Source organism: Phaethon aethereus (genome assembly GCF_964289735.1).
Source record: "Phaethon aethereus genome assembly, chromosome: 26".
Lineage (NCBI taxonomy): Eukaryota > Metazoa > Chordata > Aves > Phaethontiformes > Phaethontidae > Phaethon > Phaethon aethereus.
In genome coordinates, this window is record NC_138602.1 from 4,439,147 (window position 1) to 4,464,511 (window position 25,365).

Consider the following 25,365-nt stretch of genomic DNA (forward strand, 5'->3'; position numbering starts at 1 on the left):
CCGTTACTGGGGACGTGGGGAGGCGGGGTCGGGTCTCCGTTTACCGGTCCTGGGGGCGCGGGAGGCTCCCGCCCTCCGGCTGAGCCGCCCCCCGTGGTCCCGCAGGCCGCGATGGAGCCCACGGCCTCGCAGGTGTTCTGCGGGCGGGTGCTGGGCATGGTCAACACTGAGGACGTCAACGCCATCATCCTGGCCCAGAAAAACATGTGAGTCCCGGGACAACTGGCCCATGGGGACCCCAGTACTGGCACCGGGAGCCTCCCGGGATCTTTGCCGAGCTCCGTCTGCTTCCTCCGCGCAGGCTGGATCGATTCGAGAAAACCAACGAGATGCTGCTCAACTTCAACAACCTCTCCAGTGTCCGCATGCAGCAGATGAACGAGCGTTTCCTCCACCACACCAAGACGCTGGTGGAAATGAAGAAGGATCTGGACAGCATCTTCCGGAGGATCCGGTAGGCAACGGGGATGGGAACATCGCTGCCGGCAGGGAGGGAGACAGCGTGGAGAGTGCAGGGTGGCTTGTTGGGGTCTGGGTGGGCTGCGGGAGCATGAAAGCGGGACACAAGTAGGAGCTCGGGGTAGTATTGAAAGTAAAAATAGTTGGCGAGGGGAAAATGTGCAGGCAAGCAAGGCATGGAGGTAGCAGGAGAGGAGCTGTGGGGGCTGGAGCTTGAGGATTCCTCGATTCTGCTCCAGCTGGGATGGTCTGCGCTCCCTCAGGCAGCAGGAGGGACGTGGCACTGGCGCTGCTCGGGACAGTTACGAAATGGGGGACTCGGGGAAACACCCAATGTGCTGAGAGAGGCCAAGGGAGCACTTGGGGGCCAGGGAGAGAGCCCCTCGACCTGAAGAATCCCCTGGGATTCATTTGCATTGTCCGTAAATGCCGGAGAGCGGCAGCTCAGCTCTGGGTCTCTCTGCTTCCCCGTGCACTTAGCTCGCTCTCTCCTCCCCTAGGACGCTGAAAGGGAAGCTGGCGAAGCAGTACCCGGAGGCTTTCAGCAGTGAGTGATTCCTTCCGACATGCGGATTTTCCGTCGGTTTTCTTCCCAGGCTGAGTTCCCTTTTCCCAAGAACATGTGAGGCGACTCTGGGGAGTCGGGAGAAGCTAATGAGATGTCCAGGAGTGCATTGGCGCGTGGCTGCTGCGCTAAAAGCCTGAAAAGCTGCTTGGTTATATTAGATGCAGTTACAAGAAGTTACAAATGGCTAATAATTTATGTGACAATGTTTTTTTATTGATTACTGCTACAAGCAGACAATATTTAGAATTAGAAATTGTTCTGCTGGGGTGTCTTTTGTATCTGGCGTTGCACCAGCTGTGCCTCATTTCGTGTGGCCGCAGCAGCAAAACTAACATTTGCATCTTCCCTTCCAGACATCCACGAATCTCCCATCCTAGAAGACGATGATGACTTCGACCCCGTCCCGAAAAGCACGACAACCACCATTGCTACCTCTGAGCAGAGCACGGAGTCCTGCGACACGAGCCCTGACATCATCTCTCCCACCATGAGTCAGGATTTTGAGGATTTATCCCAAGGCCAGTACGATTTACCGGCCGTGAATGGACAGAGTCTCACAGATGAAGACACGGCCAACGACCTGGACTAGGTGTGCGGGTCCTTGCGCTGCTGCCGCTCACCCCCGGAGAACTTTCTATCCTGTATTTATATTTGTGTGTTTCTTTTTTCGGGAAGAGGGAAGCAAAGGCTGGGAGAAGCGATGGCTGCGTGAAGAAGGGTGCCCTTCTGCCTCTAAACTGCCACTGTAGTGTAAACCCCGCGATTCGCTTCGGGGTAAATAAGTAAAACGTGGGTTTGAAAACACCTCTAGTCCTTTCTTGTTTGTGCGGTCAGGAGAGCGGCAAGACCCCACCTTTGCCGTAGACTTTGGCGCAGAAGAGCCGGTTGGGGGCACGGGTGTTTTTTCTTAAGGAACGCTGTCTTTGAGGCTCGCATGGGCACGCTCCAGCTTTCCTGCGGGTCTGTCCGTGCCGCTCATGGACTGGTGCTGGCTGCCTCCCCACAGCTGCCATGCTTCCTGCCTGCTGGAAGGGCCCCAGCCACGTTTTCCTTTTGGTTCTCGCCCGCACCGTATCACGCTTGGCCCCTCAGGCAGGCTCGCACCGGCCTGGTCCCTCCCTGGCTCCTCAGGGTGTCCAGGGGACCGGCCTGGGCTCTTCGTGGCCCGCTGCTGCCTGTGAGGGGCTGAGGAGAGAGTGTGGGGCTGGAGCGCTGTGGGGCCGGCCCCGTTGTATCGCGGCGCGCGGGGGCCGCCGGCGCCTGCGCACTGCAGCTCCGCAGGGAAAGGGGCGGAGCGATGACGCGCCGGTTGTGACGCGACCGCAGGCGGTTTCCGGTTCCGGTCGGCCCTTTTCTCAGCAGCGAGGCGGGTGCGCGCGCGGTGGCCTCGGCGCCGGGCCCGGGGCAGGGGGCTGGACCGCGGCCCCCTGCGGGGGGGGGGGGGAGGGACCGGGGGCGGGAACCGGGGGCCGGGAGGCCGCGTCCCGGCTGGGGGCGGGCATGGCGGGCCGGAGGGACGGGGACAGCGTGGGCCGCTCCGCGGGGCCCGGCCGGGGTTGACGCGGCCGCCGCTGTTCCGCAGACGCGAAGGGTGCCAAGATGCAGATCTTCGTGAAGACGTTGACGGGCAAAACCATCACCCTGGAGGTGGAGCCCAACGACACGATCGAGAACGTCAAGGCCAAGATCCAGGATAAGGAAGGTACCGGTGGAACGGGAGAGCCGCGGGGCGGCCCCCGCCTGCCCTCGCAGCGGGGGCGGCCGCGGTCGCCACCCTCCACCGTGACAGTCCCTTCCTCGCAGGGATCCCCCCCGACCAGCAGCGGCTGATCTTCGCGGGCAAGCAGCTGGAAGATGGCCGCACCCTGGCAGACTACAACATCCAGAAAGGTGCCCCGGCGGTCGGCCGGAGCCCGGGCTCGTCCCGGGGGGTGGTGGTTTATTTTTTTGGTGGGGGTTATAGATACCGCCTGGCCCCGCCATGACGCTTGTCTTTGGTTTCAGAGTCCACCCTGCACCTGGTGCTGCGCCTGCGGGGAGGCATCATCGAGCCCTCCCTCCGCCAGCTGGCCCAGAAGTACAACTGCGACAAAATGATCTGCCGCAAGTACGTCCCCATGCCCCGCCGTGGGGTGGGGACCCTTCTCCCGCCCCCCTTCCCCGGGGAGACGGGGCCTTTGGTGACCTGGTGTGTGTCCCCTTCCCCAAGGTGCTACGCCCGCCTGCACCCCCGCGCCGTCAACTGCCGCAAGAAGAAGTGCGGGCACACCAACAACCTGCGCCCCAAGAAGAAGGTCAAGTAGAGTGGGCAGTGGCCGCCGTGCCTGCTCCCCTGCCTGCGCCCCGCCAATAAAGCACCGCGGTGCTCCAACCGATCCCGCTTTCCGGTGGTGTTTGTTTGGTTTTTATCCCAAACCGTTACGGGTTTCTTTTTTTTCAATAAAAGACGGGCGGGGGAGTGACCGGGGCGGCGGCGATACCGGCCGGTGCCTGCAGGGGGCGGCGGCGCCACGCTCCGCCCCCGCGCCCCGCCGGGCCTGCGCGTCCCGCCGGGCCGGGCCATGGTGAGCGGGGACGGGGTGGGGAAGGGTCCCGCGCCCCTCCCCGGGCACGGGGCGTGGGCGCGGGCGGGGAGCCGGGCCGTATATGCGTGTCTGTGGGGATGGCGCTGCGTGGGTGGAGGCCCCGGTTGCCAATGCGGTCGGTGCACGCGCGGCCTGGCGGGAGGGGGGGGGGGTGTCCGGTGCCCGCCTGTGTTGTGTGCACACGGGCGGGGGGGGGTCCCGCTGCGTGGGTGGAGGGGGGACGCTGGCGGGGGTCCCGGTGCGTTCCGTGCACGCGTGGCCGGGGGGGGTCCCGGTGCCCCTCTGTGTTGTGAGGACGCGGTCGGGGGGGCCCCGGGTCGGGGTGGGGTTCCCGGTGCCGAACTGAGCCCAAGTACCGTGGCTGGGCTTAGCCTGGGTCCCCCCAGGGCCAGCACCGGGGAGGGGGTCTCCAGCCCCCAGACGAGACCGCGGGGCACTGCCGGCCTTGCCTGGGGCCGTTAGCACCGCGCCAGTGGCACCATCACCCCATGCTGCCACGGTCTCCTTCTCTCCGGCAGACGGGCGAGGCCGTGAAGGCACTGCTGCACCGGCTCCTGGCGCTGCAGGGCGAGCGGGCCGAGGCCTACCGGCTCTTCGAGGAGTGAGTACCGGCACCGCCGCTGCCCCGGGGCGGGGGATCCCTAGCAAGGAACCAAATCCCCCATCCTGATTTTTTTGCATCCTCTCGGGAAGAGGCTGCCGTGTCAGAGCAGCGGCCGTTGAGGTGGCCGATGAGCTCGAGCTGCCAGGGTGATGACCGTGATGCCGGACACCTGTATCTTATTTTAGCATCCGACAGGAGATGAGGGACTTCCCCAGTGAACAGGGGGAAAAAAGAAACCTAATCCCCCCCTCAAAAAGTAGCTGCCAAACCCGTCCCGTTGTGAGGGGTGAAGCTGCCTGGCTGTGGGGACAGAGCTGCCAAATCTGGGCAGGAAAACCCTCCCGGTGCTGCCTGCGGCAAAGGGTGCTCAGCCCCAGGGTGGGGCTCACGGGGGGTGCCCGGTGCCATCCTGGTGCCCCCCAGGTGTGACAGTGGCTTCTCCCCTCCCACCCTGTCCCCAGGGGCCACCGGGCGTACCTGAGCAGCTCACCCCACTATGACTTCCCGCGCTACCGGCAGCTGGTGCACGAGATCACGCTGGCCTTCAGCGGCATCTCCCAGGAGGTGCTGCGCATCGCCGGGCGCCTGCGGGACGAGCTCGCCCGCCCCGACCTGGCCCAGCACCTCGCCCGTCTCCAGGAGCAGGAGCAGGAGAAGCTGCAGCTGGTGGGTGCCGGGCTGGGGGCGGGGGGGGGGGGGGGAGGGGTCCCACCGCCACCCATGACAGGTCTGGGGCTGCTTTGGCATGGGGTGGGGGAGGTCTCAGCTCCTCCCACCTGCCCACCGCAGACGGCGCAGCTCCAGCTGGCGCGGCAGCAGGCGCAGGACCAGCCCGACATGGACGCCCATCAGCAGGAGGTGCAGGAGCTCAAGCAGAAGTAGGTGGTGGCCCCCACTGCCGTCCCCCCTCTCCCCCCCCCTTTTGGGGTGGTGGCACCCCCCCACCGCCCCGGGCTGGGAGCGCGGCGGGCAGCACCCCCATGCGCCGGGCGGGGGGTGGGAGCCCCTTCCCCACGTTTCCCCCCGCTCCAGCCCCGGGGGGGGGGCCCAGATGGTGCCTTCAAAAGTGCTGTCGGCCGCAGCCCCGGGGAGGGCTTGGCGATGCCGCGCGGCCGCAGTCCCCTCGGCCTCCCCAGGCTGAGTGTTTCATAAACAGCGCGGGGAAGGCGAGGCGGCCCAGATAATACGCTCCATATGGGCTTTATTTATAGTTTCCATCCGCTCTCGTAGGCTAATTAAAACCATTGAGGCAATCAGCGAAATTCTCCAGGACCTCAAGTACGATTCGGAAGAAGTCGAGTGATGGGTGTCCCCGTGGGAACGGCTGGAGGGGCCAGCCGCTGGAACAGGGGCCCCGCTCACCCCCCCCATCCCCGGTGCGGGCCCCCAGGCCCCCACACCGCCCTGGCAAGGTGGGCACCTTCCCCCCAGCCCCTTTTCTTGAGTACAGGCTGGAAGCGGGGGGAAGAAAGGCCCCCAGGAGCTGTGGGGTCCCCCCCCATCCTGAGCATCCCTCAGCTTAGGGGTCCGGAGCCTGGGGCTGGTTCCCCTCCCCGGCTCTGCCGGCCATGCCAGGGCTTCGCCCAAGGAAAACCACAACCCGTGGTGCCACAGGGCTGCCATGCTGCGATCCCCACGGGGACGGGCCCTGCCCGCGCTGCCGGCTGCAGCCCCGGGAGCAGCAGCCCCCCGGACCCACCTCTCGGAGATCTGCTGCACCCCCAGCCCCACGCCGGCTCCAGTGCCCCACAAGTGCTCTTTCTTACAGTCACCCCACAATAAATGTGTCCCCATGGAGCTGCCCCGAGTGGCGTGGGCTAAAGGGCTTGTGCGTCCCCCAGTGTCCCCCCCTCCGCCTCGGCTCGGGCCCCTGGGAGCCCCGGGACGGGGTGATGAGGGACAGGGGTCCCGTTTGGCTGCCCGCTGCGTCCCCGTCCCCGCGCGCTGCTGCTGCTCCGCTGACGCAGACCCCGGTGGGGTTTCAGAGGTTTATTGGCATTAAGCTTAAATCTGTTCCTAATTGACTGAAATGGAACCAAAATAAGGCTGGTTTGAATCAAAATTGGAGCAGGCACTGGGCAAACCCCAGCAGCCTCAAACCAACCCACGTGGCTCCCCAGGGACAGACCCCCCCCCCCCCGCGCTCGCACGTGGGTCCCCACGGAGTAAAATAGCCAAAACTGCTTCCCGGGGGGCTGTGCCAAGGGTGGGGGGACACCGAGGAAGCCCCCGCCGCCCCTTTCATCCCAGAGGTTGCTGCAGCTGGCGGGTAAGGAGCAAAGCCTCCGTGCTCCCCCCGGCCGGGCGGGGCCGGGGGGTCCCCTCGCTGCCGCGGGGTGCGAGCGGCGCGGCGGGGGGCTGCGGTCCCACAGGGCCAGCGGCACGTGAGGGGCTGCCGGGACTGGCCTGGCCCGCCCCCCCCACCTCACCCCATCCCGTCCCCCGGGGCTGCAGGGCCGCGCTTCGCCCCAGCCGCCTTCCTGCTCCCCCCCGGCGGGGCCGGAGCGGGCGCGGGTGGTCCCGGGTGGGTGCCGGGCGCCCCGTGTCATCTTGCCGGCGCTCGGTCCCCCGGGGGCTACAACTTATCGCCGGGAAGAACCTGCGGAGATGAGCAGAGCCCCGCGTCGCCGCCGGCCGCGCGCCCCGGCGTCGGCGTCACCCCACGTCCCCTCCACCTCCCCAGCATCCCGGAGTGGGGGTCACCCCAAATTCCCCCCCCCCCCACCATCCCCACCCGGGGAAAAGAAGTGCGAAAGGCTCCTTACCTACCTGGTTGCGTGTTTTGTGCGATTTCTGCAGCCACACGCGCCACTGGTCGTAGAGCTTGATGCCGAGGTTGGAGCAGCCGTAGGCGTGTTTCTTCACCCACCCGAAAAACTGCTTCAGCTCCGCCGCAGCGTCGTGTTCTGCTCCCCCCCTTTGGGGTCGCAGCCCCCCGCCGCTCGCTCTGGGGAAGACGAGGGGGTCAGCGCCGCCGCGGGGGGACAGGGCTCAACCCCCCGCCCTGTTACCGCAAATAATGGCGGGCGAGAGAACGAGTGGCTTTTTGGCTTCCTGCCGGGAAAGCCGCGCTCCGAATCGGCTCCTTTGCGAGAAATCCAGGCGCCGGGCACGGAGCGGGGAAGGGCCCCCCCCCGGCGCGTCCCGCAGGCGCAGGGGAGGGCGAGCGCGGCGCTGCCGGCGTCCCCTCCCTGCCCGCCCCACCACGCCGGCCCGACGCCGCTCACCGCTGCGCGGGGTGGAGGCGGCGGTGGGGTTGCTCCAGTCGCTCCAGATGCCGGCTTTTTTGGAGCCGTAGATGCCAAAGGGATTACAGCGCACCTGGACGAAGTAGACGGTGCCGGGGCGGAGGCCGGCCAGGCGACAGGACGTCTGGTTGCCCACGTCGTCCACCACCTGGAGAGGGAGGAGAGGGCAGCGCCGGCACGGCTGGGCATCCTGCGGCGCCGCGGGCGATGCCGACGCACCTTCCACTCCGAGCTGTCCTCCACCCGGTACTGGATCTGGTACTTGGCTTGGAAGAGGAAATCCTTGAGGGCCGGCGGGGAGCTCCAGCGCACGCTCAGCTGGTCCTCCAGGTCGCCCACCCGGCTGACGTGCACGTCGGACGGCGGGTCGGTGGTGACTGCGGGGACAGGGCGGGGGCTGGCGGGGCCGGCGCAGGCAGCGCCGCGGCGCCGCGGGGGTTAAGCGGCCGCAGATGCGGAGGGGGAAAAAAAAAAAACCCACCAACCCCAAACTCGGGAGAAAACAGGCTAATTCGATTAGGAGCAATTCTGCTCACATATCGCCCATTTCCTGCTGCCCCCCCCAACATCCCACCGCGTGAACCCACCGCCCGCTCCCGACCACGAGGTCATCGGCATGGCGGTGACATCGTGACGCCGCCGCTCACCCACGTCGAGGATGTCCAACATGACGACGTCGGAGACGGCCACCCCCAGCCGGTTGGACGCCTCCACCCAGATCTCGTAGGGCGTGAAGAGGGCCAGGTCCTTGGGGATGTGGCAGGAGTAGGGCCCGGCCGTGTGGTACTCCTGGCACGTGTTGTCTCGGCCGTACCACCTGCGGGCGGGCGCTGAGTGCCGGCGCCGGCACCGCCGGGTGCCACGGTCGAGCCGAGGATGCTCGCCCATCCCCGGAGGAAACGGCCGCTCCCGGCGGGGACCGCGGCTCGTCTATCTGCCGCTCGGCACCGCCGGCATCGCGCTGCCGAGGTGTTGGGTTACCGGCCCCGCGGTTCGTCTGGCGGCTCCCGGCTCAACCGGGGCCACGCGGCTTCTCCTCACCCTCTTCCTCCCCGGCACGCACGGAGCGTGGCTGCCTGCCAAGCGCTTGTGGGGGCTGAGACCTGAGGAAACTCATCACACCGGGCACCATCCCCAGAGGGGTCCGACCAGGAGCCGCCGGGCTCCCCGTTCCCCACCGCCCCATAAGCCTTTAAATCCCACCCTGGTGTTTTGGCCCCTTTTTTTTTTTTTTTTAAGAATAACAGGAATTAAGGGGGGGTGGCCCCACCTGAGCTTGTACTTGAGGGTGTAGTTGGTGTGCAGGAAGGTCTCCCCTTCCGTCCCCGGCGCCCATTTGCAGGTGAGGTCCTTCATGTTTTTGGACCAGCAGGTGATGTTGACTGGTTTTTCTGGGGGTACTGGGAGAGGGGAAAAAAAAAAAGAAAAAAAAAAAAGAGGCAGAGGAGGATGAAGGCGCAGCCCAGAGGCAGCGTCACCGCAGTGGGTTAATGTCACCGCGGCCCCGGCCGGCCGCGGGTTCCCAGCTCCGTGGCCGCAGGCGCGTTTGTCGGAGGGGTTTAAGCTCCTGCCTGCACCCAGCTCCTGCCCGCCCCTGCCTGCACCCAGCTCCTGCCCGCCCCTGCCTGCACCCAGCTCCTGCCCGCCCCTGCCTGCACCCAGCTCCTGCCCGCCCCTGCCTGCACCCAGCTCCTGCCCGCCCCTGCCTGCACCCAGCTCCAGAGCTGTTTTCTTTCGGCAACAGCAACCCAAAAACAAACCCGAGCCGCGTTCCCGGTTAAGCCTCTCTATTCCTAGGACGTAGCATCGTCCTTAAAATAGCCCAAGATAAAATCTTACGATTATTGATTCGGACAAGCGTAATTTTACCCAGGGTTTGCCAAAACGGCCTTTCTGCGCGCGCTCCTCCGCGCGCCGGCCGCAAACCGCGGGGAGGTGAAAATTGAGCAGCCGCGGGCGACCGGTTCGCGCAAGAACCGGGGTCTTAATCCCCCCGGGGATCCCCAATTACTCCCACAGCTCTCCCTTCCCGAAACGGCCCGGCCGGCGAGGACATCCCGGCACGCGGCGCCGGCGCCAACCCGGCACGTGCGACCGCGCCGGCGCCGCCGACCTACGTCCAACGTAAAGGCAGGAGCCGGCCAAGATGCCGCCATCTCTGCTGTGACACACCAGGTTGTCCCCCGACTGCTGCTTGGAGCCGTTGAGGCGGGCGAGGGCCACGCTGAGCGTGGTGGGGCCGAGGGCGGCGTAGGACGCGGCGGGCAGGCGCCGGCCGTTCAGGGTCCAGTACAGGTCCTCGGCTTTCAGGTGAAAGTCGGGGCTGACCGTGCACGTGGCGACCAGCGAGGAGCCGATCCGCAGCGTGGGGTCTTGGGGGGAGATCACTGCGGGGTCTGCGGCCGGAGAAACAAAGAGGGGGGGGGGGTAAAAAAAAAAATAATTAAATAATTTATATATCTATTTAAATAAAATTAAATTTATATAAATAAATAAATTTAAATAGCTAGAAAGTGTATTTAAATACATTTATTTCCTATCTAAACTTATTTTCTATCTAAATGTATTTTCCCTATATATAAATGTATTCTCTACCTATTTAAATATATTCTCTACCTATTTAAATATATTCTCTACCTATTTAAATATATTCTCTACCTATTTAAATATATTCTCTACCTATTTAAATATATTCTCTACCTATTTAAATATTGTTAAATATTTTATACCTAATTTTGCTGTATTTAAGTGGATTTTATATATATATATATAGATATATATATAGCTATATGTCTACCAGGCACCGGCGCTCGCCCTCCTCTGCCGCGCAGGCAGGCGCACACGATGCGCCGGGCTCGGCCGCGCTCTCCCCGCGAGCTCGGGGGGCTCCTCGGCGGAGCTGGGGGGAAGGGGGTCGAGCCTTTGGGGGGGCTTCGCAGCGCGAGGCTGGGGGGGGGGGCTCGGCCACGCGGTGGTTTTCCGGGGCGGGGTGGGGTTGTGGCTTCGTAAGTTTTTGGGGACAAAAGGATTTCAAAAGCAGCTATGGGAAGTTTTGGGGGGGGTATTCCCCCCCCCCCCAAGGACGCTGGCCGGCAGCCCCCTGCCCGGAGCACGCTGCCGAGGGCCGCGCACGCTTCCCGCCCCGCGCCGGCGCCGAGCGCCCGCCACGTGCCGCCGCGCTCTGCCGACGCCCATCGCCCGCGCCTCGGCGCGCAGCCCCTGCGCCGGGACGCCCCCCGGGGTGCTCCGCCCCGGGGAGACCCTCCACGATGGGATGGCCGCCTCCCCCCCACCCCAACTTTATTTTCGGACCCCTCCACCACGAGGCGTCAAAGAAAAGGCTCCCCCGGCCCCGCTCCGGGGTTTCCGGCGTCCAGCAGCCTTATCGGCTCCGTCCGCACGCGCCGGGCTAATATCCCAAATTATCTCCCGGAAAGCGCCGCGACCTCCGCTCCCCTCCGACCTCCCCGGCCCCGATCAGCTTTCGGCGCCCACCGGCCGCGCCGGCTCCCACCCCACGCGATTAACGCTCCCAAATCCTCGTTCCTCCGGCGAGATCTTAATCCGTCGCTCAGGGGATGCTGAGGGGTGGGTGCAAAGGCGCCCGGGACGCGTTGGCGCCGGGTACCCCGGGGTACCCCGCGCGCCCGTTGGGCGACGGCACGGATCCATCCCCGGCTCGCCCGAGCCCCCGGCTCACCCCGTCCTCCGAAAAAAGCACCCCCGGCTCTGCCAAGAGCCCACCCAGCACCCGCTCCGCCGCCGCGGCCGAGCACCCAGCCGGGGCTGCTCCTGCCGCTCACCGCCCCGGTGCTCCGGGCCCCAATTCCCCTAAATCTTCCTCTAACCAGCACCAGAAACGCACACGAGCGCCGTAAAAAACACGTTTCCCGTCCTCCGAGCGGGACCCTCTGGAGGGGCCGATTTTGTATATATTTATTTTTTTTCCCTGCGATTTTTTTTTTCCTCCTCCAAGCAGGAGCCTCTGGAGGGGCCGATAATACATATATCTCTTTTTTTTCCTCCCCTACAATTTTTTTCTCCCCTCTGCGCAGACACAGCGCCGAACATGTGTTTTAAAAGGGAAAAGTGTGAAGTTTTCAGATCGGAGAGGAAAGGGCCGGAGAGACGCAGGCAGCCTGTGGAATGTGCAAGTCGCAACAAAAAATACCTGCTCGGGGGTTTTATGGCTTTCCTATTAAAAAAAAAAATGCTGATCAGGTGCTAAGTAATGCTATAAAGTAAAACCACATTTCCAAGGTGTCGGAACGTTTATGCTTTTCTTCCGAAGGGCTGGATTTCATTTTATTTTTATATCGGTGTTTTAAGGGGCTGGGAAAGAAAAGAAAAAAACCATCCGATAAGTGTCAGAGATCACGCAGTTAAAAAAGATTTATTAAGATGTGCAGGGGGTTAGGGGAAAAAAAAAAAGAATATAAATAATTGCCCTGAAGAACAAAAGGAAATTCGGACAGCCCTGAATTCTTCAAGAAAAATAAATTTAAATATATATATTTAGAGCTTTTCTAAAGCTCAAGCAACGAGGTTTGCAGGCGGACACGGCACCCGAAAACGCTTTATCTCTCCTTTCCGCTATCTTTTTCCCTTTCTCTTCTCCAACTGGCATTTCTCGTGCCCATCCCTCAGCTCGAGGAGGGATTTATAAAAAGCCCAGGCATTCCAGCGAGCGCGACCGAGCTGAACCGAGGGGAAACATTCGCTCTCTAAAAGGAGATTTGGCTTCGCCTTTCCCCAGCGCCGCACGTCGAGGGGCCGCGGGGCGAGCGCTCGCCCCGGTCGGCTGCGCCGGACCCCGATGTGGGGCAGGGGGGAGAAAAACGGGGGTCCCAGGGGTGTGAGACCGGCTGTGAGCGGCACCGGGCAGCCCCTTCCCGGGGTGAGCCGAACGGCATGGGTCAGCCCCAAAGGGCGTCCAGACGCGGCCCCACGTTGTCCCCAGTGGGATTAACCCCTCGGGCCCCCGACACGAGCACCGGGGTGGGTGCCACTCCCCGCCAAAACCCACCTCGATCCGGAGGCTCTCGCCAACGGCTCCTAAAGGGATTTTTTTGGAGCATTTTTCCTCCCCTCTTCACTGCTTCTGCAATTCCTGCCCCAACGATCGCTCCGTGGCACTTCCCCGCTACCGACACGCGTGGGTCGGGGGGTACGAGGCCCAGGACCCTACGCCGGGGCCGCGGCGGCTTTTCGTGGTGGGACTCGTTTGCGCGTCGGGTGGGAGCGAACGTCCGTCGCCCTGAGAAATTCCCACCGCGGGAGGAAGCCAAGCTTCCCGCTGCGGGGAAGGGGACCTCGCCTCCCCTTCGCTCGGGCCCGAGGGGGAGCGAGGAGGTGCCGCATGGGATGAAGGCTAATTGGGGTTTAGGGCTCTGCAGGGAGGGGGGAGCCCTCCCGTATGCCCCCCAAACGGCAAGGGCGGACCCCGATCCCCACAGGGCTGAGGCCGCTCACAGCTCAGCCCACAGGTGGCACCTCCGAGACCTGCCACTGCCGGGTGGGGCCCCCAAATGGGCATCGCTGCCGAGCCCCGCAGGGGTATTTGGAGGGGTGGGTGGGAATTCATTGTCCTCCGTGGGGGAGGGAGCTCCCCGTGGCTCTGGGTGGGGAGAAGGGGATTCATTGTTCTCTGGGGTGGGGGGCACGGCTCTCGAGGGGGGAAGGGGGTCCCCGTTGTTCTCAGCAGGAGGAGGGGGGTCTCAGATGCTCTGGGGGTGCAAAGGGGAGTCACCGCTCCCGGGAGCGGGCAGGGGTCGCGTGGGGAAGGGGTTCGCTATTGTTCTCCGGACGGAGCACGGGGGTTTCCATTGTCCTGGGTGGGGAATGGAGCCGCATTGTTCTCCGGGAGGGGGGGGCAAGGGGGGCCCGACCCTTCTCAGGGGGCGGGCGGGGTCCCTCGTCTCCATAGGGAGAGGGGAACAAAAAAGAAAAGGTTCCTCTATTGTTCTCTGCGGGGACAAGGGGGGTCCCGGCTGGGCTGCGGGGAGGGGGCGGGAAGGGGGTCCCGGCTGCCTGCCGGGGGAAGATGGGGGTCGCGGCGGCCCTCCGGGGGAAGATGGGGGTGTCCCTGCCACCCTGCGACGCGCAGCCCCGAGGTGCGCCCGGCGATGCCCCCCGCCGCTCCCGGGGCCGCTCCGCATGCCGGGGGGGGGGTCACCGGGACACCCCCCCCCTCCCCCCCATGGACCGGCCCCGCAACGAACAGGGGAGCCCGGGGGGGGAAGCTCAGCGCCGCGCCCGCCCCGACGGGACCCCCGGCATCGGCACCCCCCACCCCGGCGCCCACCTGGCGGGAGCCGCCCGGTGACCCCGGTACTCACAGGGCAGCGGCTCGGCGCGGAGCAGGCGCAGGCAGAGCAGGAACCCCGGGAGGAGCGGGAGGAGCGGCGGCATGGCCGGCCCCGGTGCCCGTCGGTGCCCGGGGCAGCGGAGCGCACCGGCACGTCCGGGGAAGTCCCGAGCAAGTCTGAGCAACCCCCCGGTTCCCGGAGCCCTAAATGCCGCCCTGGCCCCGCCCCGCCCGGCCCGGGCCCGCCCCCGGGGGGGCAGAAAGGCACCGGCCCCGGGGCCCCGCCGGCCCGCTCCGGTACGGGCCTCGGGGCCGACCCCCGACAGGCGATGCCCGCCCGGGCGGCGGCCGGTGCTGCCGCGGGATGCTGCCCCCCCCGCGCCCCGGGGCCGGTGTCCCGCTCCCCCCGAGCTCCGCGGTGGGGAGTTAGAGCCGCCCCGGGGCCGCCTTCCCACGGGTGACTCATCCACGGACCCTCCCGTGCCCCCGGGGCCGCTCCCGCACTGCACGCCCCCCCCGGCGCTCCCCCCCATCAAAAGCGCCTTTAGGAGACCAAAATCCTGTTGGGATTTCTTTTGGGGAGGTGGAAACGGGAGTATCTTCCCCTCAATCCTGATGTTTTCCATCAAACCCAACATCACTGTTTCCCCCCCCAAAAATCACCCCAAAAGCTGGGAAAAATGCCCCAAGCGGCTTCAAGCCCCTGTGGGGTGGGGGCTGTGCTTGTCCCTGGGGGTCCCGGGCATCACCCCCCACGCCGGCGCCACCTCCCGTCCCCCCCCCGGGGGCACCAGGAGCTTTGCAGACCCCCGGGCGGGTGGCAGAGCCCTGGGACGGGGGGGGTCCCGGCCAGGCAAGCCCCCCGTCCCCAAGTGTGGGCTGTCCCCAGCTGCGCATCCCGCAGCTCTGCCCGAGCCCTGGGGTGAGGGATGGGGCGCAGTGGGGTGCCCCGAGAGCTCTCCATGCTGAGGGGCGCCTGGGTCGTGTCCCCCCCGCAGTGGGGGACACACAGAGGGACCCAGTGGCCCTGACCCTGAGGTTGGGGTGGGGCTGGGACCCCCGAGGCCGTGGGACCGCTGCCGTGGCCGGGGTTTGCAGGTGACTCTGGGGGGGGCGGGGGGTCGTTTCCAGCCCGTGGGGACATTGTCTGGCGGCCCCCCCGTCCTTTGCTCCCTGCCCCACCTCTCTGCCCTCCACCCCCTTGGCTGTGAGGACAGGGACATGGCTCCCTGCGGGGCACAGACCGTGGTGGGGACAGAGCCGGGAGGCGGCAGGGGACACCGGCATGGTCCAGCGTGCCCCTCCCAGAGGGGTGACACCCTCAGTCAGCCCCTGCCCCATAGCACCGGGGGGGTGATGCTGCGTGGGAGTCGCTTGCGGGGCTGCGAGGTGTCGGGCACCGGCCGAAGGGACTGCAGGGATTGGGAAACAAATAAAAAAAGAGAGCGAGAGGGAGACCAAACAATGCCTTTTCCCATCGGCCTGGTTTTTGGAAGCTTCTGAACTGTTTTTGTTGAAATTTCCCAAAAATGTCAGGCTCCGGGAGCCACCCAGCCTGAGAAACTTCAGCCCCAGCGTCCGCAGTCTGGCCGAGTGAATCACGGCTGCCCTGGGGGCTGGCGGCCGCCCGCGCTCCCCGGCAGCTCCTGGGAAGCCCCCCCGGGGTGGGAGCCAACGGTGGGTGCTGTGGGGAGAAGGAGAAATCACCCCCGGTGGAGCTGGAGTCGGAACCAGCAGCCACTCCGGCTGCCCACCTGCGCTGCCTGCACCGCTGCCTGCACCACTGCCTGCACCGCTTCCCCATCTGCCTTCTCCTTCCCGCGGCCAAGCCCCTCGGCGTCCACCAAGGACGAAGTGGGATTTGGGCGGCTGTTTCGGGCAGCAGGGGTGGGGGGTCCCGGGGTGGGGGTGACACCTGTCCTGGCGCCGGCGCAGGGGACACGGCCGGCTCCGGCAACGTCTCATCGGAGGGCGGCTTGAGGCTTCGCCGGGGGGCCAGGGGGAAGGTGGGGGGACAGCGGCAGGGAGCGTCGGGCCCCACTGGTGTCACCTGGGGCATGCCCGGGGTGTCACCTGCAGGTGGCTCGGGGACGTTCGCCCACCCTGACCCACGGCGGCATCCGGACCCGACGCTGCGGGATGGGGGACAGGGTGGGGGGACAGAGCCAGCCCTGCCCTGCCCGTGCTCCCCGAACCAGGGCTGAGCGGTGGCACCGGGCGCGCAGCCGGCGTCAGGATGCGGCCCGCGGCAGCGCCGGCGGCGGGGAGCGGCCGGAGATGACAGAGCCGCTCTCCCGCTCTCTGAGTCAGCGCGGCGGGCAGCGGGCAGATGTGGTCAGCGCTGCCCTTTGACAGTGACCTTTAACGGGCTGCTCCCTCCTGCCCACGAGCCGCCGCGCTCGCAGGCACCGGCCGGGCTCCCCGCGGGCGGCCGGGAGGCAGGATCTGGCCCCGCGGCCCCCCCTGACCCCCGGACCGGGCTGTCGGCGTCAGCGCGGTGGTCCCCCGGGGCCGGCGTGGTCCGGCTGCCCCCCCGGCGCGGCTGCGTTCCCAGGGCCTCTGTGCCCTGGTGCGGTGCAGGGTCTGGCCGTGGGGCCCAGCTCCCAAACGGCGGAGCCCGTACGCCCACGAGCTCCCTGCTCTGCCCGGGCGGGACGCGACTCCCCCGGACGGATCCAGGACCCCGGGGTGGCCCTGGTGACACCCCCAAAGCCGGGCTGAGCATCCTCGGGCCGGCTTCCCACCAGCCACCACCTTCCTGCCAGCCCCCCACCACGTGTCACCGGGGCCGGGCCCGGCACATCTACCCTGAATTAATCTAATTACTTGATTTCCCAGCCAGAGCTCGCTCCGTAAAGTCCTTGGACAGAGATAGCATCTGGCTCAAGGGCCGGGGTGTAAAAAACAAACAACAACAACAACAAAAAAAGCCCAAAACCCAGAAAAAGCGGGAGGAGAGGCGCAGCGGAGCTGCCTCTGCCTGCCTGCATCCTTTTAAAGTGACCTGGGGGAAAAATAAAGAGGCTAGAAATGCAAAGAATCCAGCAGTCAGAGTTTTCTTTATATTCCTCTCAGTCACATTTCCACATCCATGGGTAATTTATAACCCGCTTAACCCCTTCCCTGCCACCCCCCCAGCACGACCCCTTCGCTCAAGAGCATCCTGGCCGCACCTTCCCGCCTCTGTTTGCTTTGGGAAGCACAAAAAGTCCTGCGACGGAGTTTGCTGATCTCTCGAGGGGGGGAAAAAAATGCGGTTGATGTCGAGGGGGTGCTTGAGCGGGAGGGATGGGCTCTGTGGGGTCGGGACACGGGGCGACGGGTCCCCTGCCCATGGCGGGACCGTGGGGACGCCCCGGCCAGCGGGGTGGGGGGGCTGTGGCTTCAAGAAAGGCTCCAAAAAACTAGTGTAGGTCAGCAGCGATAAACGCAAAAGGCATCGAGCGTTTTTTGGAGAGGGGTGGGAAGAGGGAGGAGGGCAGTAAATATTTGCCAACTCGAGTATTATCGCCTGGAAAAGGGTTTATTCTGTTAAAGGGCGAGCGGCCGGCGCAGGGGCCGGTGCCAGGCGTGGCGCGGGCAGGTGCGGCGGGAGCGTTGCCCACCGGCCGCTCAGCCCGCGGCGCGCGCGGCGCTCCCGCCACTCGTGCCGGTGGGTTTCGGGCCCGCCGGGGCTTGGGGCTCCGGCTCTGACCCTCCCGGCCGGTGGAACTCTCACCTGCGGCGCGGCGCTGTGATTTATGGCGACAGCCCCCAATCTAGCCCATTTACTTGGCCATTAGTCACCGGTGCCGGACGCGAGGCCGGGGGGCTGGACGGGCTCCAGGAGGGGGAAGGGGGGAGCGGAGCGGGCCTGGCAGCCCCGCCAGCCCGGCCGGAGCACATTTTCTCCCGGCCCTGGTTTGATTAACAAGATGAATAAGCTGGCGGAGCGCAGCGGGGCGAGGAGGGGCCCCACTCCCTGCTCCCGGGGGGGGCGGGCATGGGGCTGCACTCCCCCGGCCGTCCCCGAGGGGATCCAGCCACCCTCACCCCTCTCCCCCTGCCCCAGGGCGTGGAGCACCCCTCAACCCTGAGCTGGGCCCGCGAGACCCCCTGCTCCCCGGGCCGGGGTCCTGCCACGTGTTCCCCATTAGGGCCGGAGGTTAGCGAAGCCCCCAGCCCTCCTCCTCCTCCCCCCCGGGCCCGCTTTGGGGTGCTGCCATAAATAAGGCTAACGGGCAGGGCAGCGGCGAGGCGGCGAGCACGGGGCCAAGCCTGCGCCTTTTATGTCTTTTAAACCCTGGGAAATCAAAGCTGTAAATCTGGGGTGTCAGGGAGAGCCCCGGCCGGGAAGGGGCCCCGTGGGGCGGAGCGAGGGCGCGGGTGGGATGCACGAAGGTGGTTTGGGGAGGCCCCGAGGGCCACGGAGGGCTGCACGCCTGGGTCTAACGCGGGCTGGGGACAAGGGGCTCGTCCCTTCCTGGGGGGACGGTCCCTGTGGGGGTGCTGGCCCCGGGGGGCACTGAGGCTCCGGTGCTGCTGCTCCCCGCGCCAGGGCGGCCCCGTCCCTCCGTACCCCTCTGCCCACGTGCCCCCCAGCCCCCGTGTGTCCCCCCCATCCCTCTGTGCTGCTGCTGGTGTCAGCGTGGCCCCCAGTCCCGCTGCTCCCCCCCCCCCCTGCACCCCCCAGTCCCGCTGCTCCCCCCACCCCTCTGCACCCCCCAGTCCCGCTGCGCCCCTCTGATCGCTGTGCATCCCCCGGCCCCCTGCACCCCCTGCGCCCCCCAGTGTCCCCCCTGCTTCCCCCGGTCCCCCCGCACCTTCTGGGCCCTGCGCATCCCCCGGCCCCCCGGTGCTGGGGCACCCCCCGTGCCCCTGCATCCCCGGGTACCGAGCATCCCCCGGTGCCCGTGCACCCCCCATCCTCCCGCACCCCCTCTCCCAGCATCCCCGGTCCGCGCTGCCGCTGCCGCTGCCGGTGCCGGTGCCGGAGCTGCGGCAGGCTGCGGCGGCTCCCCCCGCCCCCGGCTCCCCCCCCCCGCGCCCGGCGCGTCACGGCGGGGTCGGCGGCGGCGGCGGTGGGTGCGCTCCGCTCCGCGCCGCTCCGCGCCCGCCATGGCGGCCCGTCGCCCCCGGGCCCTGCTCGCCTTCGGCCTGGCCCTGGTCGCCGCCGTCGCCACCACCGACCCCTTCTCGCCCCAGCTGGGGAGCACCGCCGGCTGCCGCGGGCAGTGCGGCCGCAGCCCGCCGCGCCGAGCCGCCGCCGTGAGTCCGGCCGGGCACCGGGGGGCACCGGGGGGCACCGGGAGCGTCCGTGGCGTCGGGAGTGCCGCGAGCATCGGGGGGCACCGGGAGCACCAGGGGAAACTGGGGGCACTGGGAGCACCGGGGGCGCCGGGGGCGCCGGCCAGCCCCACACCGGGCCGGCCCTGCAGGGAGCGCCACGGGGGGGCACCGGCAGCACCACGGGGGGCACCTGGGACCCCCGGTGATCTCCTCCACCGCAGCTTTGAGGTGCCCCCGGTGGGGTCATCCACCCCGGCTTGGGGTGCCCACAGTGGTTTCGTCCATCCCAGCTTTGGGGTGCTCCCCGGGTCTCACCTGTGCCGGATTTGGGGTGTCCTCCGTGGCGGCAGCCGCCCCAGGTTGAGGGTGCCCCTGGCGAGGCCCTGCCGGGGCCTCAGCGGGTGCCTGCCCCCCAGCTGCCCTCCCGCACCCCATCACCGGCGGCGTGGCAGAGCCGTGGCACAGGGCCAGGGACAGCCGGGGCGAGCGGGTGACGCCGCGGCAGTGGCGTGGGCCAGCGCCGAGCCGTGGCAGCGGGGACTGAGCTGGAGCTGAGCACTGGGTGCTGCACCCGGAGCATCACGGAAAGCCCCGGATCAGCGCTGCCACAGCCGTGCCGGGGACCCCGGGACCGTCCGCGAGCCCCCGCGGTGGCGGGGCCGTATCTAGGCCAGCGCCTCGGCCGCCGCTGCCGGGCGTGGGGATGGAGTTGTCTTCCCGTCCGGGCTCGAGCTGCCTCCCTGCCAGCACCCAGCCCTGCCCGCGCTGCCTGCGGGCGCACGGACCCCCGCGGGCAGGGGCACCCGCTTCCCCCGAGCCTGTGCGTGCGGATGCACGCTGCGACCCCCACGTGCGTCCCCCCGGCGTGTTCCCAGCCCCCCCAATACATGCACCCCCCCGTGCACCCACTGCCCCCAAGCAGCCCCCACCTCCTGTCGGCCCACGCCGGGGCCCAGCCGGTGCCAAGCGCCCCGACAGAGCTGGGGGTCCTGCCGCGTCCCCCGTGGGGATGAGGCCACGTGCAAACCTGACCTTCGGGTGTAAACCCGGGGGGCGAAGGCCGCTCTCCCTCCCGCGGGGATGCCGTCGCCCCGGGTGTGGGGTGCCAGGCCCGGCTGCGGTTCTGCGGCAGGGCGGCGGCGCCCGGTGCCCCCCAGCCGGCTGCGGGGGGGGGCCGCGGTGGGAGTCCGGCGCAGCCACCGGGTGAGCTTGGTGCCAGCTCCACGCTGTCCTCCTCCTCCTCCCCGCAGGATGCTGTTCTCAACGCCTGTTACCGGGGCTGCCGGCTGTTCTCCATCTGTCACTTCGTGGATGCGAGCGCCGAGCTGAACACCACCAGAGCCGAGTGCGAAGCAGGTGAGGAGCCGGTGGCCGAGCGGCCCCCGCGCCCCGAACGCCGTCCCGGGGAGGGGGGGGCCCCCACGTACCGCTGGCACTGCCGTGACACCTTCCGCCCTCCCCAGCATCCTGCCTCCGCTCAGCCCCGCGCCGTGCCCCGGGGCCGCATCCGGACCCCGCCGCAAACCAAGCGGGGTGCAGGTTTGCACCCGCTGGGTGTAAGTCGGGATGGGTAGGGGCGTCCTGGGGGCACAGGGCTCATCAAGGGGATCGAGCACCCCCTAACCTTGTCCCCCCTCCTGCCTCGCAGCGTGTGCCGAAGCCTACAGCAACGCGGAGGAGCAGTTTGGCTGCGTGACGGGGTGCCGCAAGCAGCTCCTCGAGGTGGAGAGCGGGAAGGAGAAGGTGAGGGGCCGGGGAGATGGGACCCCCCATTCTCCCCCTTAACCCGCCCAGCCTGTCCCTGGTGCCACCGGCCGTGGCTCTGCCCCGTCCCTGCATCTGGCTCCTTCCCCAAAGGGTCTGTGGGCAGGAGGCGGCGGGGGCTGGATGTGCCCCGCGGGGCACCCCGGCTGCTCCGTCCCCGTGCCGTCACCCCGTGGGGCTGCCGGGGACCGGCCGGGGGAGACGTTCGCCTCCGCAAGGAGCCTGGAGCTGTGGGGCTGCCCTCGGAGTGGCTTCGGCCACCGTGGCCCTCGCCTGGCCCCCGGCGTGGGGACGTGGGGTGTCTCGGTCACCCTGGGCCTGGCAGGGACCAAAATTTGTCCTGCTGCCGGGCAGAGCAGGCAACGCCAATGCAGTGGAGACCACCGCCAGCCTGCTGAGCTCACCGCCACCCCCTGCCCGGGACCCCCTTGGGGGACGCTGGGATGTGGTCGCTTGGCTCTCAGTCCTGCTTTAGGAAGGACCCGTTTGTCCCACGGGAGCTCAGCCCAGTCCCTCCTCTGCCAGGGGATGGAGGCTTTAAAACCCCACACATGCAGCCCACCCATCCCTCCCTCCCTCCCTCCCTCCATCCATCCATCAATCCCTCCATCCCTCGATCCCTCCCTCCATCCATCCATCCATCAGTCCCTCCATCCCTCCATCCCTCCCTCCATCCCTCCATCCCTCCATCCCTCCCTCCCTCCCTCCATCCCTCCATCCATCCATCCCTCCCTCCCTCCCTCCATCCCTCCATCCATCCCTCCCTCCCTCCCTCCCTCCCTCCATCCATCCATCAATCCCTCCATCCCTCGATCCCTCCCTCCATCCATCCATCCATCAGTCCCTCCATCCCTCCATCCCTCCCTCCATCCCTCCATCCCTCCATCCCTCCCTCCCTCCCTCCATCCCTCCATCCATCCATCCCTCCCTCCCTCCCTCCATCCCTCCATCCATCCATCCCTCCCTCCCTCCATCCCTCCCTCCATCCCTCCATCCATCCCTCCCTCCATCCCTCCATCCCTCCCTCCCTCCATCCATCCCTCCATCCATCAATCCCTCCCTCCCTCCCTCCCCAGCACAGGCATCCAGCCCCATCCCTGCCCTCGCTGCCTCCCGGCTGCCCCCCCAGCAGCCTCACAGCCTGGCGGGCGCCGGTGCCGGGACCCGGCTTCCCGCGGTGCTTTCCCAGGACGGGGACCGGGCGCGCTCCCCGCGCGCTCCCGCCGCCCGGCGAAGCCCGGGCTTTATTTCACGCCCCGGTTCTAGGTGCCCCTGCGGACGGCAGCTCTGGGCGGGCTGGGTCGGCACGAGCGCGCCGCCGGCCCGTCGTGCCGCTTCGTCCAAAGCGTAAAAAGCGGATTAACCGGGCTCGACCCCGGCGGCCAGAGGTTTGGGGCGGGCAGGGCGATGACGCCGAGTTCCCAGGGTGAGAGGTTCTGACCGGTGATTGTTGCAGATTCCCCCCGTTTAGCTCTGTTATCCTTCCCAGCAATTAGCGACGCTTTTTCCTCCCGCATTTAATTAATTCAGCTTTTGCCCAATTAATTAAATTAGACTTTGGCCCAAGGTAGAGGCTTTTGGCTTTGTACACGTGCAGACGAAGATGAATTGGTGCCGTAGAAAGCTGCGGCTCCTTCGAAAAAACAGTTCCGAGACCCTCCCCGCGTCTGATCCCGCTTCCCAGCCCCGCTCCGAGGTCGGGGACGAGCATCGGGGGGCTGACGGGGAGGGCCGTCACCCCCTTCACCCCCCCCAAAGCATTTTTCCTTCGGGTTCCCAGACAAGCAGGCAAAGCAGATTTAGTATAATAATTAGATACAGAATCTGACCTATTTATTTCCTGTTTGCTGGTTTGACCGTGCAAGGGGCTGTCGGAAAATGTTCGAAGCCAGTGGCCGGGAGCAGCCAAGCGGATTCCAGCAGGGATGCTTTAAAAATAACAAACCGCCGCGACGGCCAAGAATCCAGGGCACGGAGAGGCTGCCAGGAGAGAAACGCCCTCGGCATCTCGGCCGCTCCGCTCCTATTGTTGAAGGCGCTGGTGCGAGCGCAGGGCTGCCGAGGGGCTGGGTGCCGGCGCTGGGGCTGGGTGCCGGCGCTGGGGACCGCAGCCCCGGGCTCGGTGACCCTCCCAGGGCCAGGTCGTAGGTCCCGCACATCCCCGTCCCCGGGAGAAGCAGGACGAGCCCCAGACCGGAGCGCTCGGCTCAGCCGGGCCACGTCCTCGGGTCGGGACCTCCTCCGGCGGGGTGGGCGACGAGGGGATGGCGGTGACACCGTGCCCCTGCTCCTTTGCAGAGCCCGGAGCTGAAGGTGCCATCGTTCTCCATGTTCGATTTGGTCTCCACCTTCTGCACCGACATCGTCAGCTCTGCCCAGAGCTTCATCTCCTCCACTTGGACCTTCTACCTGCAGGCGGACGACGGCAAAGTCGTGGTGTTTCAGGTGGGGGTGTCCCGCGTCCCCTCTCTGCTGGGTGCTGAGAGGGGTGGGGACCCCCTCGCTCACCGCTTTCTCCCTCTTTCCCTGCCGACCCGCCAGTCCCAGCCCGAGATGGAGTATCCAGTTCCCGAGGCGCAGGAGAGCCAGCCGGCGCGGCCGGGACCGGGGTCCAGCCCCCGCGTCCCCCAGCCCCACACAGGTGCGGAGGGGTCCGGGCTGCCGGTGCCGGGGGTCCGGGAGCCTCCGAGCCCTCCCGGTTCTCATCCGATTTCTCCAGAGCGAAACAAATTCCCCGCTTCTCGGGCCTGATTAGCTTCCCGCACCCCGCACCCACGCAGAGGGGGCGAGTCGGGACTCGGGAGCCGCTCCAAGAAGCTGCCGGGATCCTCCGCCCCCCCGCAGCAGGCAGAGGGTCCCCCGGGGGGGGAGAGGGGAGCACCCGGCACCCCTGCACCCGATCGTGTGCTGGCGAGGGGATGGGGAGCGTGCCCACAGCGGCTGCCCGGGCTCAGCATCGCCTCTCCCTGCCAGGCGCCTGGGCGCAGGGGGAGAAGCCCCCCATGAAGGAGCCGCGGGGCAAAGCCAAGGCACAGCACCCGGACCCCCCGCAGCCGGAGCACGACTTCCTCGGCTGCATGTCCAAGTAGGTGCAGCGGGGCTGGGCGGGGGTCCGGGCTGGCGCCTGGACCTGCCGGACGCGCCGGAGCAGATGCTCCCCCCACCCCAATTCCCACCCCGTGCCCTGCCATAAACTCGTCCTTTTTCTTCGGCGGGGGGCGGTGGGTGTTACAGGCGCTCCGGCCTTCCTCGCTGGATCCTGGCCGCCTGCCTCTTCCTCTCCATCATGGTGATGCTGTGGCTGAGCTGCGCCAGTTTGGTGACTGCCCCCGAGCAGCACGTCAAGACCCAGGTACGGGGTGAGCGGCGCCCAGCGCAGCCCGGCGGGGGTCCTGCGGGGGTCCCCGACTCCCCGGGTCTCCCCGTCACGGCTGGGTGAGCCTTGGGGGGCTGAGACGTGGCCGTACAGTGTTTGTGTCCCCCGGCCACCGTGCTGGGCTCTCCGGCGTGTCCGTGCTGTGTGGCGCGTCCCCAGCCGGCCCCGCGGTGTTCCCCGTCTGGGGTCAAGGGCGTCCTGTCCCCTGCTCCGGGGCTGCACCGTCCCCTCTGCCTCTCTTCCAGCCTCTGAGCATCAACGGGGACAAGGAGTACCTGGAGGACCTGGATGGCCCCGGCGCCTTTCCCCTGCCGCCCGTCATCGCCGTCACCCTGTGCCCGGCGCGCGGCGGAGAGGACGCGGGGCCGCTGCCCCTCAAAGTCGACCTGGACAAGACTGTCCTGTAGAGCTCCCAGCCCTCCCCGTCACCTCCCCGCCACCTCCCTGTCACCGTCCCCTCGGCACCGTCCCCCGTCCCACCCCGCTGCCCCTCCGGCTGCCCCGCGTCCCCGGCTCCTGGAGGGACACCTCTGGCTCCGGCACGGACGGGACCGGGGGTGCGGTCTGGCTCGGTCCCGCTGCCCTCCCCAGGGACGGCCGCTGCGGAGGAGGCTCCCGGGAGCCGGGCAGCGGCTTTGCCTCCTTCGTAGACGTGCTGTTCGCTGGGATCCTGGTTTCCAGCGCTCGAGAGCCAAGAGAGGAGCTGCCAGAGTGGGGAGGCCGGGGGGAGCCCGTCCTCGTAGCGGGGCGGTCCGTCTCCTCCCGACCGCAGCCCCCGGGGCCCCGCAGCCCTCCGGGCATGGGTCCAGCGCTGGGCAGGAGGGAGCCGGCTGTGGTGGGGGATGGAGAGCGTCTGCAGCATTCGGGGCTTTGGCTCGGCACATCCCCGGCCTCCCACCTTGGGCTGAGCCTCCAAGGCGCCGTCTCCGGCCCTGGGAACTCCCTTCCGCCGGCCGGAGCCGATTGCCTTGGGGAGCCGAAACGTGGCGAATGGATTTGGCGTTGGCAACCGGAGAGAGGAGCGGATCTCGCCGCCTCCATGCCCATGCGAGGACCCAGCCGGCCCCTTCCCGGAGCGGTGGAGGGGCCCTGGGATGGCTCCTTCCCCTCCCCGCTCCCCGTGCCTTTGGGGCGGCTGGCCCTGATGCCGGCGGGTGGCTGGTGGGACCGAGCAGGGGACGAGGCG

The 25,365-nt window shown here is 67.3% G+C and overlaps 5 protein-coding genes across 5 annotated transcripts; 4 read left to right on the forward strand and 1 right to left on the reverse strand.

The window, feature by feature from the left end:
- Nucleotides 1–38: 38 nt before the first annotated feature.
- On the forward strand, nucleotides 39–1,616 carry KXD1 (KxDL motif containing 1; the record flags this gene model as incomplete). Its single annotated transcript, XM_082010860.1, has 4 exons — nucleotides 39–206; nucleotides 302–454; nucleotides 960–1,006; nucleotides 1,381–1,616. Exons 1-4 carry the CDS (start codon nucleotides 112–114, stop codon nucleotides 1,614–1,616), a joined length of 531 nt encoding a protein of 176 aa, XP_081866986.1. The 5' UTR covers nucleotides 39–111.
- A 995-nt stretch (nucleotides 1,617–2,611) lies between these two features.
- UBA52 (ubiquitin A-52 residue ribosomal protein fusion product 1) lies at nucleotides 2,612–3,402 on the forward strand. Its single transcript, XM_082010947.1, has 4 exons — nucleotides 2,612–2,729; nucleotides 2,831–2,917; nucleotides 3,032–3,134; nucleotides 3,237–3,402. Exons 1-4 carry the CDS (start codon nucleotides 2,627–2,629, stop codon nucleotides 3,328–3,330), a joined length of 387 nt encoding a protein of 128 aa, XP_081867073.1. The 5' UTR covers nucleotides 2,612–2,626; the 3' UTR covers nucleotides 3,331–3,402.
- A 186-nt stretch (nucleotides 3,403–3,588) lies between these two features.
- On the forward strand, nucleotides 3,589–5,519 carry REX1BD (required for excision 1-B domain containing; the record flags this gene model as incomplete). The annotated part of the gene is made up of 5 exons (XM_082010916.1): nucleotides 3,589–3,606; nucleotides 4,131–4,213; nucleotides 4,678–4,882; nucleotides 5,006–5,094; nucleotides 5,447–5,519. The coding sequence occupies 5 exons, from the start codon at nucleotides 3,589–3,591 to the stop codon at nucleotides 5,517–5,519; spliced, it is 468 nt and encodes a 155-aa protein (XP_081867042.1).
- Nucleotides 5,520–6,791: 1,272 nt separating this feature from the next.
- Nucleotides 6,792–13,875, reverse strand: CRLF1 (cytokine receptor like factor 1; the record flags this gene model as incomplete). Its single annotated transcript, XM_082010994.1, is given in 9 exon segments — nucleotides 6,792–6,815; nucleotides 6,986–7,107; nucleotides 7,110–7,163; nucleotides 7,444–7,612; nucleotides 7,684–7,841; nucleotides 8,112–8,281; nucleotides 8,735–8,864; nucleotides 9,582–9,860; nucleotides 13,803–13,875. Coding segments are annotated over 9 exon segments (1,179 nt in total).
- Nucleotides 13,876–18,868: 4,993 nt separating this feature from the next.
- TMEM59L (transmembrane protein 59 like) lies at nucleotides 18,869–24,586 on the forward strand (the record flags this gene model as incomplete). Its single annotated transcript, XM_082011094.1, has 8 exons — nucleotides 18,869–19,018; nucleotides 20,290–20,395; nucleotides 20,688–20,782; nucleotides 23,102–23,248; nucleotides 23,345–23,444; nucleotides 23,777–23,888; nucleotides 24,038–24,155; nucleotides 24,425–24,586. 8 exons carry the CDS (start codon nucleotides 18,869–18,871, stop codon nucleotides 24,584–24,586), a joined length of 990 nt encoding a protein of 329 aa, XP_081867220.1.
- Nucleotides 24,587–25,365: the final 779 nt, after the last annotated feature.

What these genes read in the sequence shown, in the direction of transcription:
- UBA52 (XM_082010947.1), top strand. Translation starts at nt 2,627, where the DNA reads ATGCAGATCTTCGTGAAGACGTTGACGGGCAAAACCATCACCCTGGAG. An exon ending in CAAGATCCAGGATAAGGAAG is followed by an intron (nt 2,730 to 2,830) that starts GTACCGGTGGAA and finishes CCTTCCTCGCAG; the next exon opens with GGATCCCCCCCGACCAGCAG. An exon ending in GACAAAATGATCTGCCGCAA is followed by an intron (nt 3,135 to 3,236) that starts GTACGTCCCCAT and finishes CCCTTCCCCAAG; the next exon opens with GTGCTACGCCCGCCTGCACC.